Source organism: Furipterus horrens, unplaced genomic scaffold (genome assembly GCF_987537825.1).
Source record: "Furipterus horrens unplaced genomic scaffold, mFurHor1.1.pri manual_scaffold_1, whole genome shotgun sequence".
NCBI lineage: Eukaryota > Metazoa > Chordata > Mammalia > Chiroptera > Furipteridae > Furipterus > Furipterus horrens.
This window is the reverse complement of record NW_028327171.1, coordinates 97,274,364-97,287,302: the sequence shown is the minus strand read 5'-3', so window position 1 is coordinate 97,287,302 and position 12,939 is coordinate 97,274,364. Positions and strand designations below refer to the sequence as shown.

Genomic DNA, 12,939 nt, shown 5'->3' with positions numbered 1-12,939 from the left:
CAGTGAAAACAATGTTTTTGCAGTATGTTTAGTGTAATAGGCGACTCACCTATCTTGAAACGACCCATGTAGTAGATCTGGGTACTGAGGGCCAGAGAGGCAAGTATGTGGATCACAGAGAAGACGAGCCAGAACCACACGTCATTTTTTCCAAACACCTAGGAGTAAAGCTGGAAGTTACCTTCACTGGGGTTTTTCCCAGAGAAGTTTTCAAAATCAGCTCTGTCTCATATTTGTGTAAGGAATCAAAAACTGAGCTGTGCATACACTCTGACCCCCCACCCCCAACCCCTGCTTCTCTGACTTCACAGGGGCCTTACTACATGCAAGGCAGGAAAAAGAATGGCTACCTGGCCAAATAAAAGTGAAAAAGGGAAGAAATGGGTGGGGCAGCTGAACAACAATGGTGAAGGAGCAGTAGGTTTCAAGTTGGGGGCTGCTGCTCTTCAAATAGCTGTAGACAACGAACACTTGTGCATGCACATTTAGAAAGTAGTTTCTAATCTTTTAATTCAGGCTCTTCAGTCTTGCACATCCCTCTTTCGGTCTCATATGAGTCCAGTCCCAGCTTTACATTAAAACCCTTCAGGGATAGTTTTACTGGTACCAATTGCATTATAAATGGTAAGTAGCTAAGTAAGTAAATACAATGCCATGAATTGATCGATGATGACAGTGCCATGAAGCAAGGATTATGATTATGATTAATTTAGTTCTATTCACCTGAGCTCCGACAAACAAACAACAAAAAAACCTCTCAAGAGGGCACTTTTTGGAAGGGAGGCGGCAGGCCGCGGGCTGGGACGCACCACTCCAAGGACGGTGAGGGTGATGACGAAGGCGAAGGAGGCATAGGCGGCATAGGCACTGGCATTGATGTCTGGGTGGCGGGTCTGATAGAGCTTCAGCATGCAAAGGCCGGCGATCATGTACATGAAGGACGTGTCTGAGGGCGCAGAGGAGGAGCCAAGACCATCAGGGAACAGACAGATTTCTCCCTGACCTGGAAAACCCCCTCCCTTGGGGCCTTGGAGTGTTTTTTGCCCTCAGACCTTGCAGAGATCTCTAGCACTCCCGCCTCCCAGTTACATTTTCTAGGCAAACCCTGCATACTCCATTTCCAAATCCCACCAAAGCCGCTCCTAGTTTACAGAAGAAAATCATCTAATGATACGATAAATAAGTGACTATTCCCGCTTGCAGGGTATTTGTGTTTAAACGCTGGTGTTCAACAACAATAACAAGGAAGCCCTAATGGTGACAGTTATGCAGAGGGATGATAAAATGAGTATGGGAGGTCGTTCTCAGCATCCTGACATATAACCACATTGATTACTGCTGCTGTATAGCTTTCTAGCCTCACAATGAAAAATAGCTAGAAATTAAATGTGGCTTATCTGCAGGAGAGTTATGGAAATGCAAATTCAAACAACAATGTAATATTCCATGTTATTAAAAAATACAATAAAAATTTAAATGTCTGACAATAACACATGCCAGCAATGATGTGGGGAAATGGGAAATCTCACACAGCTGGCAGAAGTTGGAATTAATGCTCTGGAGAGAAACTTGTCAATTTTTGGTAAAACGGAAGATGCATAATTTGCATTGCAGGTGACTCCAAAATTCTACTTCCAGGTATTCCAGAGAACCTCTCTCACCCGCCCACAGAGCTGTACATAAGGATGTTCATTGTAGCACTGTCTGTGACAGCAAAACATTGGTAACATCTGAAGGTTGTTCAACAGAAATTAATAACTGTGGTATATTTTCAGTACAGAATATGATAATCCTTAAAAGTGAATGAACTGATAAAATCCACCACCCATTTATCATATAAACTCTCAGAAGAGTGGGATTGGAGGGAATATACCTAAACATAATAAAAGCCATATCTGACAAACCCACTACCAGCATCATACTCAATGGGCAAAAACTACATATGTTCCCCTTACGATCAGGAACAAGTTAGGGATGTCCGCTTTCACCTCTCTTATTCAACATAGTACTGGAAGTCCTAGCCACAGCAATCAGATAAGGAGAAAAATAAAAGGCACCCAAAATGGAAAGGAAAAGTAAAACTATCTCTATTTGCAGATGACATGATACTGTACACAGAAAACCCCAAAGATTCAACCAAGAAACTACTAGGACTGATAATTGAATTGAGCAAAGGAGCAGAGTACAAAATAAATATCCAGAAAACAGTTGCATTTCTATATGCAAATAATGATGTAAAAGAAAGGGAAGTTAAGAAAAAAATCCCATTCACAGAATAAAATGCCTGGGAATAAACCTAACCGAGGATGTAAAAGACCTGTACTCAGAAAATTAGAAGACACTAAAGAAAGAAATTGAATAAGGTTCAAAGAAGTGGAAGCACGTACTGTGTTCATGGATAGGAAGAATTAACATAATTAAAATGTCCATACTACCCAAAGCAATCTATAGATTCAGTGCGATTTCTATCAAGATTCCAATGACATATTTCATAGGACTAGAAAAAATATTTCCAAAATTTATATGGAAACACAAAGACCAAACATAGCAACAGTGATCTTAGAAAGAAGAACAAAGTTGGAGGAATTGTACTACCTCATATGAAACTATACTATAAGGCCATAGTAATCAAAACAGAAACATAGATCAATGGAACAGAATAGAGAGCCCAGGAATAAACCCACACCTTTATAGTCAATTAATATTCAGCAGAGGAAGCAAGCACATACAATGGGCTAAAGATAGTTTAATAAATGGTGTTGGGAAAATTGGACAGATACATGCAGAAAAATGAAAACAGACCACCTTCTTACACCTCCCTCAAGAATAAATTCAAAATGGATTAAAGACTTAAATGTTAGACTCAAAAGCATAAAAATCCTAGAAACCATCGGAAGCAAAATCTCAGATATTACTTGTAGCAATTTTTTATCGGATATATCTCCTCAGGCAAGGGAAGCAAAAGAAAAAATAAACAAATGGAAATACATCAAACTAAAAAGTTTCTGCACAGCAAAAACAAAAACAAAACAAAACAAAAACACAACAAAATAAAAAGACAGTCCACAGAATGGGACATATTGGCTGATACACCTGATAAGGGGTTAATATACAAAATTTATTTAAAAACTTAACAAAACTCAACACTAAAAAACAACAACAACAACAACAAAAAACCAACCCAGTTAAAAAATGGGCAAAGGAACTGAATAGACACTTCTCCAAAGAGGACATACAGATGGGCAATAGACGTGAAAAAGGGCTCAATGTCACTAATTATCAGAGAAATGGAAATTAAAACCACAATGAGATATCACCTCACACCTGTCAGAATGGCTGTCATCAATAAATCAACAAATAGCAAGTGCTGGCGAGGATGTGGAGAAAGGGGAACCCTCTGGCACCGTTGGTAAGAATGCAGATTGGTGCAGCCACTGTGGAAAACAGTATGAAGATACCTAAAAAATAGGAATGGATCTGCCATTTTGACCCAGCAATCTCTTTTCTGAGAATATATCTGAAGGAACCCAAAACACTAATTTGAAAGAACATAGCATCCCTATGTTCATTGCACTGTTATTTACAGTCACCAAGCTATGGAAACAGCCCAAGTGTTCATTACAGATGAATGGGTAAAACAGCTATAAGATATTTACATAAAAGAATACTACTTGGCTGTAAAAAAAATAAGAAAATTTTACCCTTGCAACAATGTGGATGGACCTGGAGGACATTATGCTAAGTGAAATAACCCAGTCAGAGAAAGAAAGACATACCATATGATTTCACTCATATGTGGAATCTAATGAACAAACTCAACTAACAAGCAAAACAGAGACAGACTCATAGACAGAGAGCAGGATGACAGCTAAGATGGGGGGAAGTTAGGGGGTAGAGGGACTGAGCAAAAAGGAAAAAGGATCAATGGACATGGACAATAGTGTGGTGATTGTGGATGGGGGTAAGGGGGGTATAAAGGGGCTAAATGTAATGAAAAAAATTAAAAAAATGAATGAACTAGCTATCATTGATCAATATTAATAACTCTTTAAAACATATTGTTAGATGAAAAAAGAAGGTTGCATACACACTATGGTAAATTAATATCAATTTAATATAAAGGTAGTAAAACTATAAAAATGAACTGGAAGAATAAATACCAAATTAATCACAGTTGTCTCTGGGGAGGGAAAGAGTGGAATAAATTTGGAAAGCAGTTCTAAAAAAGGACTTTAACTTTACACAATATTTTATTTATTAAAAAGTAGATTTAAGGCAAATATTTTAAAATATTGTCATTTGTTCATTCAGGGTGGTGAGTGCTATTGTTCTGTATATTTTTCCCTATTAAAAAGTTTTGTAATTTTAAAGAATTAACATGTGACAGAGAATTTCTGTGGTGTTCTCACTTAACAGCCAGAGGCTAGAACACAAACATAAGAATGACTGTTTTAAAAATCCTTATTCTTGATTGTGGAGGACACTGTTAATTGCCTCCTCCCAGCATCAGCTCCTCTCCTGCCTCCTTCCTGACAGCATCTCAATACTAACTCAAATTTCTTAGCCCCGTTTCCAGTTCAGAAAGGCACACCTTTCCAGGCAATTTGCTCCAGGAAGGCTAACCTCATCCTTGGTACCAGAGGTGGGCCCCATTGATCTAAAGGTAAACCCACCTCCATTGCCACCATGACTGGTGTAGCCACCCAGCCCTGAGCTAACCAGTACACAGAGAACAGTTCTGGAATGGGCTCATGTCTGGATAAGCTATTGAGGTGTAATGGGGCATTATCTGGGGGCTGGGGGAGGTTAGAAAAGATGTTTCCTTGCTCTTAAATGAAGGCTCCTGGAAGCCAGCTTGCTGTGTTCTCCAGACATTGTGGAGTGGGGACAGGGAGCCAGAACCTACTGTGGCTGTATGTGCCACTATGAGTTCCTTGATAGCCTGAGAATAAAAGCAACATGTGAGAAGAGGAGCCAGAGCCCTCCTCTGCAGTTTCAGATGGTGAACTGATAAATGTCCTCATTATTCAATTCAATTCAATTTGAATTGGCTTTTCTATTACGTTCATCGCAAGGTAGTCTAACTGCTAAGGTAGGCCAAGTTGCACAGAAGAACCTTTCCAGACACTTGTTGGTGAGTTCTATCCAACTTGCTGCCTAATTCTTAGCCCATGGCCCACCTGTAGATCTAGCCATGAGACCATTACTGAGCGTTGAGATTTCTCGTCTAAAAGGTGGTCAAAGAGAAAAAAAATAGTACAATATGTGAAAACTATGCCCTGTGGTGCGGTGCCTTCACATCACTTTTGCTCATGTAAAATGCCACTTAATTCTTACATATATGACCTTGGCATTTCTGGAAGGATCCTAGGATAAGACTCTTATAACTGAAATCTATGTAGTTAATGTAAATTCTAATTACCAAATTGGAAGTTGGAGTAATTAGGGCAGATGTGGTAACAAGCACTGAGCACTCCTTCCATCATCAATGCGATGCCCATGGCATAGAAGAGACCAAAGTGTTTGGGAATCCCATACTCCTGAAAAAGGAGAAAGCATGGTCAACAAAAAGATACCAGTGAGTGACACAGCCACAGAATCTGGAAGCCCATGCTTCTGGCCTCAAGCATCATAATTCATCGTCACCATCAAGCCAGGTGTCCTTTCTTTTTGCAGACCGTGTTTAGAATCATAATCATTCTTAGCTCCCACTCCCAGTGTGCCTATCCTCTTCTCACCATGGCAAAGAGGTCCTTGGCTTCTAGGGCTCTTCGATGGAGAATGTCCCGGCGCAAGACTATCAGCAAGAAGAGGAAGCCCAAGAGCACGTGTCCCAGGTTACTGAGAATGTTGTTGAAGGCACTAAATGGATGAGAGAGACAGACCATGAGAGAGTCCGGCCATCAGAGAGATTTAAAGAGTGAAGGCACAAATTAATGAGGGAATTGAGCATTTGTATTTTCCACTGATAACCTCTTCATGAGATCCCAGGACTGGAAAATAATCAGAGGTCATCTTTAAACTTTCATTTCAGGGTACTTCACTTGTAAGATATGTGTTTCCTCTTGGGGTGCCCACCAGGCTTCCCTCACACCCTCCCATCCTCTCTGATCCCAATGGCACTGGCATGGAATGAATCCAAAGGTGTGCAGTTCTGTTGAGTGTTTCAGATATATTGGGAGAGGGAATTCTCATAGATGGGCCCATGTTAGATATCCCCACTCAGCTCTGTAGGCGTGGATTTCAGGATAAGTGTTAGAGGGTCATAACCAGTGTCTTTAATTCAGGAAACTGAGGCTAGTTCAATTCTAGAACAAGAAGCCAGGCTCCCTATTCCCAGGCACATGTTCTTTCTGCTTCTGGTGGCTACAGCATGGTCTTGGGGGCAGCAAGTGTGGGTTCAAGTTGCCACATCACTAACAGCTAAAGGACCTTCTTAAGCTTTTGTATCTTCATCTAAGAAGGGGATGATAATAACAATGCTACCTTTCTCATGAGGTTGTCTAATGAATTGCATGTACTAGCACCTAATGCCCATGGAAGGGCATCATTGCAAGTAGGGACCTGCTGTTTTCAAAAATATCCCTGTCCTTGCCTTGGCCAATTGTTCTTGGGAATAATCCAGGTATGAGAGAAGCATACCTGGTCTCAACTTCTTGATTTCACTCCTTTTTACCCATGACTGGGGTAGTTTTCCACAGGTGTTTTCAATATTTTTAAAAATTGAAATCACAGCATTACACAGAAAGGCATTTCCAAAGCCTCATGGGGAACCCGTGGGCTGCGCTTACCTCAGGACACCCAAGGGGTGAGCACAGAGGAAGTTGTAGTAGCAGATGTCCTGGTTTCCAGTGACATTTACCACCTGCAAAATCAAGAGCGAGGAGATGCAGTTTTCCTCCATCCCCTGAGCCAAGCCCGAAATCACAAAGAGCAGACATGACTCCCAGTGATACACTGTCAGCAATTCCCAGTGGAACCAGCGCTCCTTCTCCTCAGGGCTGGGTCATTATCTGCCTCTTGTACACAGTACAGGCACATTTCCTTTCGTTACTTACTTATTTATATTGTTCATTCAATTTATTGGAGTAAAATTGGCTCAAAATTATACAGGTTTCAGGGGCACAAAAATGCTACCCTCTGTCTTGGAATTGAAATATTATGTCTTCCTCATTATATGGCCTCAAGGTGCAATTCAACTATGTTTCCTTTGTTCTCATGGTAAAAGGAGTATCATTGGAATATGCTACTAGGACTGTCACGGTGCGCCCCATTTTCTAGATGAGCACCGGAGGATAGGAAGCTGTCCCATCCTCTGTGGAAATGATACCCACAGGCAGACAGGTATGCGCACATGGTGTTCAGTTTTCCACAGTCATCACTGTCTCTACCATTAAGAACCTTCCCAGACCACAGCATATCTATGTCTTCTGACAGGGTCCCAAAGTATTCAGAGAATATTTAGGTTATAAAGTGTGGTATGCAAATCTCATAAAGTCCTTGTCTGCATCATGTAGTAAGTACAAAATTGGCTAAGTATTATTAGACCATTGGCTCTCATACTTGGATGTACATTGGAATCACAGGGAGTTTAATCAATTCTGATGCCTTGTTCCACTCCCGGAGACTCCGATGTAATTGCTGTGGGGCACAGCCTGGACACTGGGATTTTTTAAAGTTCCCCAGATGATTTTAATGTACAGCAAAGTTTGAGGCCACTGCATAAGACACACATTCAGCCTTGTACTATTCTAAGTGGGTTTTCTCATGCAGAATAAGTCGTAGAGAAGGTTACTTAAGTGACCTGGATCCTTGGATTCCAGAAAGGAGTAGTAGAGATTCTTGAGCTGTTTTAATTATTATTTTTGTTTGTTTTATTTTAGTTTTTATTTTGTTTTCTTTTAATTTAACATTTTATTAATTTTATGAAGCTCTTTTTATTTTTACCAAAAAACACTTCCCCTTAGTGAAAACGCACAGGCTACAAGAGGCATTCGGTTTCTTTGTTTTGTTCTGGAACTTTATTTACTCTGCCCATTACTCTGGTCAAAATTTCAGACTGGTAACTAATAGATGAAATTGATAGATACTATGATTGAATGAATGCAAGACTGGTAGACAAAATAATACAAGTAGTCCCAGATCCATTTGTGATAAGACAATTGGGAATTAGATTTAAAGGTCAGTCAAAAATAAAATATTGGAATAGTTGAATTAGAATCCTAATGGGGAATTGATTTTTGGACCAATTCCAACTTTTACCTTTCTCTATACATCACAGCAAAGATCTCTCCCCATAGCACGAAAGCTGGGATGTTGGGGTTCAGGGCATCACTTACCGTCTGGTAGGTGATGACCAGCTGGATCACAGGTAGTGCATAGAACACAGCAATAGTGATGATATTCCTATGCATGCAGAAAGAACCCAAAATAGTTATTTCCAAATTAACAGTGGAATCTTTGTTCAACTGTTAAAAAAGAAATGCTTTCACCCCATAATTCCGTAGTCAACTTACAAAAGCAGTTATAAACTGATATTGTGGTTCTTGTTTCTCCAGTCATTTGTAAAACAGTGTAAATAATACTTAACTCTGGCTTAACTAAATTATTAATGAGAACTTATTTCTTAAGAATGATGTTAGAGTAAAAGTCATCAAAATGTAAGTAATGGGAGGTGGATCTCATGAAGGGATGTGGCTCTCTTAGATTCCTTAGTTCCAAAGTGAAGGCCCCACTGTGAAATTCCATGAGGCCCCCATTGTTCCTTGTTTTCCTCTAATATCTGTATCCAATTAAAGGGGAAAGAATTGGGAAGAGTAAAGAATGGGAAGATCTGTCACAGTGTCAGCCTGGGGTTTCTGAGAGGAGAGAGGGATCCCTGCCAGGCAGCTCAGCCTCTTAGCCTGAAGGGAGAAGTTGCATCTGTGTGATTGACCATTACAAGGCTTTATATCATTGGCTGGTAGTATCATTGCCCGGGGTAATTTACAGCTGCTCAGAGATAGATGCTCTAGACATCTAGTTCCTGAAGCTACTGCTTCTTCCAAGAACAAGGCCTGGTGAGGAGAAAAGGGGATGACTGCAGTTTAGTGTGTCCCATGCAAGGAAGTGATGTTAATGTCATTGTTACATTAGCCTTCTGGAAGAGGATTTAGTGAGCTTCCTACACACATGGGAGTCTACTGCTATTCTTATTTTTCCTTTGTATTTATTTAAGTTAGGGTCAGTTGCCTTTTGTAGCCTATTTTTGTTTTTCCTATGGAATGCGAGCATGGATCCTTGAAACACATATACCTGTCCCTCATTAAACACTGAAACCTGTGATCTAACTGACTGTACCTTATACAAAGAGAACTTAAATTTTAATAAAGATAACTATGGCCCTCCTGGTCATCTACTCACCAGAAATAAATCTTATATTTTTTGCTGACAATTCTCCGATCCTTCCTGGACAAGTCTGACAGGTAAAGGAACATCTGGGAAGCCAAAAACAAAGAGAATGCAAAATTGTACTTGTTTTGTACAATATACAAAAGAGATCTTCACAAATTTCAGTTCAATTCTTTACTAGGGATTAAAATTATGTAACAAGATTTTTCTTTTAATTTTGCTTATCTGAGGATACCTTAATAAAAATCCCAGTATGCCTCTTGGCTGATGTGGGAAAACAATTGGGAATCGAATGCTTCCTATATCTCAAGAATTGATTTCCCAGCTTTTGGAGATGTCCACATTGTGATTCTTGAATTGTAGGACTGAAACTGTGCAATTCACCTTTGTCTCCCTTACTGGACACAACACAATATAATAAACATATACCAGAAAGAAACAAACTTTACTCCTGAAGGATGATATGTACAGAACCAGAAAGTTTTCCAGCTGCACCCCTCAATGAATCCTTCCTTCCATCTGGTTGGATTCCTTCCTCCTTTATTGTCCACGATCTGTCACTTCAGACCTTAAGTGCATTTTAATGCTCTCACTTTTTTCCTCCAGAATGAAGTGCTAATTAGAGGACTGCTTTTAGGCTATAGTTATATTTTACCTAAAAAGCCCTCAGGGAGATTTGACTTCTCCTGAAGGGAAAAAAATTAAAGGAGACTAAGGCATTGCTGACGTGGTATTTAACTGCCAAACTTTCTGCCCTCTCACAGAGTATAGCTAGGCAGAGGTACCTTGGTCCTGATGACATTCTTATCACTCTCAATGTCTGGCATGGTGTCGAAGTCACTCTCCTCCACGGAGCTGTCCGTGTCCGACTGGCATGGCTGGCCCCCATCAGAGGAGGACACCTGTCTGCCGGGACTGGAGCTTGACTCATCTGAAACAGAGAATGCTCACCTGCCTTCCAAAGCCAAGGAGAACCAAGGGAGCCATTCTTCTCTGCCAAAAGCACAGTGCTGACTCATACTTAAAAATGTCAGTAAAAATTAACTCTTTACCCACAACACCTGACGTTTCTCCTGATTTCTCCTCAATGAACTTTTAATTTTCCTCTTCTCCTATTTTTACATTTAAATGTCTAGTTATATACATATCAAGCATATAAAGACATCTGATACTAAGACATCTATTCTGTTAACTATTGGGTATAAAGATAATATGCTGTACTTCATGTTTCATATTTAAAATATGAACATAAATAATGTAAACATGCACATGCACATAGTTATGTATAGCATCTACCACATATATGTGTAAGTACACTCATATCCAGCATCTATACATGGCTTGTGGATGAAGTATTTGTACACAGGAATCCCCCACATGCCGCATCTAGGATTACATAATGTAAACATCATTCTCAGGAATAAGAATTCTTGTGTTCCTGTGAACATTTCCCAGAGCAGATGGGATTTGTGCTGCTTGATGAACATATGAACTGAACCTACATTCTGCTTTATTTCTTCTGTTCAGATGGTGAAACAAAAAACAACAAAACAAAACAAAAAAAATAAGCCCTGTTTTGGCAGAGCCAGAAATAAATCTTATTCACTGAGACCACAAGGCTTCTTAAAGTTACAGCATAACAGGGCAGGAATACAGGATTGTCAGTCCCTCTACACTGACATTTTGAAGTGCACCATTCATAGGCCCGCAAGCGTCATGGAAATACATGGCAGCATCAAAGTACTCCTACTCTAACAGGATGGCTAGGAATTCTGTTCCTTTCAGGCCACTTAATGAACACTGAGGGCTGCCATGTGAATGACTGGGTGGCAGTAAGCAGGTTCAATTATGAAGTTAGCCAAAAAGAAAGACTGTTGGACCTCAGCCGTGTTCACCTGCACCTTAGCCTTAGTCTTCTGATGGCCCTTCCTCCACTGAAACCTGGGGTTAAAACAGCTGGTCAATTGAGGCCGAGTTCCCTGACATCAGATGCTGACACATCTTTCAAGTCCTAAAGTCAGGCTGGGTATGAAATATTCCCCATGGGGGCCTTGGCAGTTGATGGCAACCCTGGTAGGGAATTCTGCTCCAGTGTGGCCAGAAGATCCAAGAAGAAGAAGAATAGAACTGGAGAATGTTAGAACCGGAAGGAACCTTCCAGACCATCCAACCAACTCATCTTATAAGGACAATACACACTAATGTGATGCCTTCCTTGCCCACTCTCGCAGTTACCAGTGGCTGGAGGACCTTTGTGTCCTGCTCGCTGGAGAACTAGGAAACACTTCCATGAATGGACTCATAGAAAATACCTATTGCCCCATAATTGCTCCCTTCAGGGGTGCTGGCAGCAATGGGATGGGACACCGCCATAGTTCCAGAGCCTGCAAAAAGGAAAAGCAAAGAGGCAAACACTTTAGTCCAGCTGCTAAAACAAAAGAACACAGCACAACTTTAAGTAGTCTGAATGATCAGGGCACAATATTTTAAATTTGATACACTTTTCACTCTAATACAGGAGTCATCAAACTATGGCCTACAGGCCAAATCTAGCCTGCCACCTGTTTTTGTATGGCCCTTGAACTAAGAATGATTATTAAATTATTGGATGGAAAACCAAAATAAAAATAGTATTTCATGACATGTAAAAATTCTAGGACATTCAAATTTCAGTATTCATATATAAAGTTTAAATGAAATAGAGTCACATTTATTTGGATATGTCTATGGCTGGTTTTGGTTACAGTGGCAGAGTTGAGCAGTTGTGACAGAGATTACATGGCTGGCAAAGCTTAAAATATTTACTATTTGGCACTTCAGAGAAAAGTTGTTGGTTCTTGCTTAAGAGTATTGCAGAATCACAAGAACAAAGGGGCATGGGTCTTGAAATCACTGTGAGGAAGGCCACCACTGAACAAAAAACATCAAAAACAAATGTCTGTGATTAAAGCACTGTCACATGCACATTTGTTTGTTAGAACAGTTAGCAGTACCCTCACTAGAGGTGGAAAAAGCCCAGATAAGAAAGGAAATTGCTGCACTCCTTGGAGCAATAAATAATGACAGCATGAAATAAGGATGTGTATGAACATTGGATATTTTGAGAGGTTTTCAGGAGGTAGAATAGGCATATCTATTGTCAAGTGGTTGTTAGTAAGAGAAAAATAAAGACTCTAAAAAATGTTCTTCAAACTTTTTCAGTGAGGTGCTCCTTGCAACAAGGAGAGTTAACTCATGGAGAATCGGGAAGTCATCTGGAGCCACCTCACCACAAGCATCAGAGACAAAGATTGCCCACCTTTCTCACACGTTGTTAGGCAAGGTTCTGTCCCATTAAGTCTACCCATTTGTGAGAGTTAGGTGGAGCTGAACAAAAAGAGCAGAAATCACATCTAAGCAGGTATCTAGGCAGTTTCTGACTCTGACTTAGAGCCACTGTATTTCCAGGAGCCACACTCATCTGTGGTGATGCACAAGAATGTTCCTTCACTTCCTCCTGAGCTTGGCCAAGGATGTGGGATGTTGTTGGGCTGGTGGGAATTTTTATTG

The 12,939-nt window shown here is 40.3% G+C and overlaps 1 protein-coding gene across 1 annotated transcript in view; it reads right to left on the bottom strand.

Annotated features, from left to right (window-relative positions):
- The window catches only part of SIDT1 (SID1 transmembrane family member 1), a 102,147-nt gene that overhangs the window by 10,863 nt on the left and 78,345 nt on the right, over nucleotides 1–12,939 (bottom strand). Inside the window, exons 11-19 of the mRNA XM_090276721.1 lie at nucleotides 11,703–11,774; nucleotides 10,176–10,321; nucleotides 9,403–9,476; nucleotides 8,340–8,406; nucleotides 6,792–6,865; nucleotides 5,739–5,862; nucleotides 5,423–5,540; nucleotides 810–946; nucleotides 50–158 (exon numbers count right to left, since the gene is read on the bottom strand). Coding sequence (XP_090132847.1) covers nucleotides 50–158; nucleotides 810–946; nucleotides 5,423–5,540; nucleotides 5,739–5,862; nucleotides 6,792–6,865; nucleotides 8,340–8,406; nucleotides 9,403–9,476; nucleotides 10,176–10,321; nucleotides 11,703–11,774 — 921 coding nt within the window. The remainder of the gene's footprint in view (nucleotides 1–49; nucleotides 159–809; nucleotides 947–5,422; nucleotides 5,541–5,738; nucleotides 5,863–6,791; nucleotides 6,866–8,339; nucleotides 8,407–9,402; nucleotides 9,477–10,175; nucleotides 10,322–11,702; nucleotides 11,775–12,939) is intronic.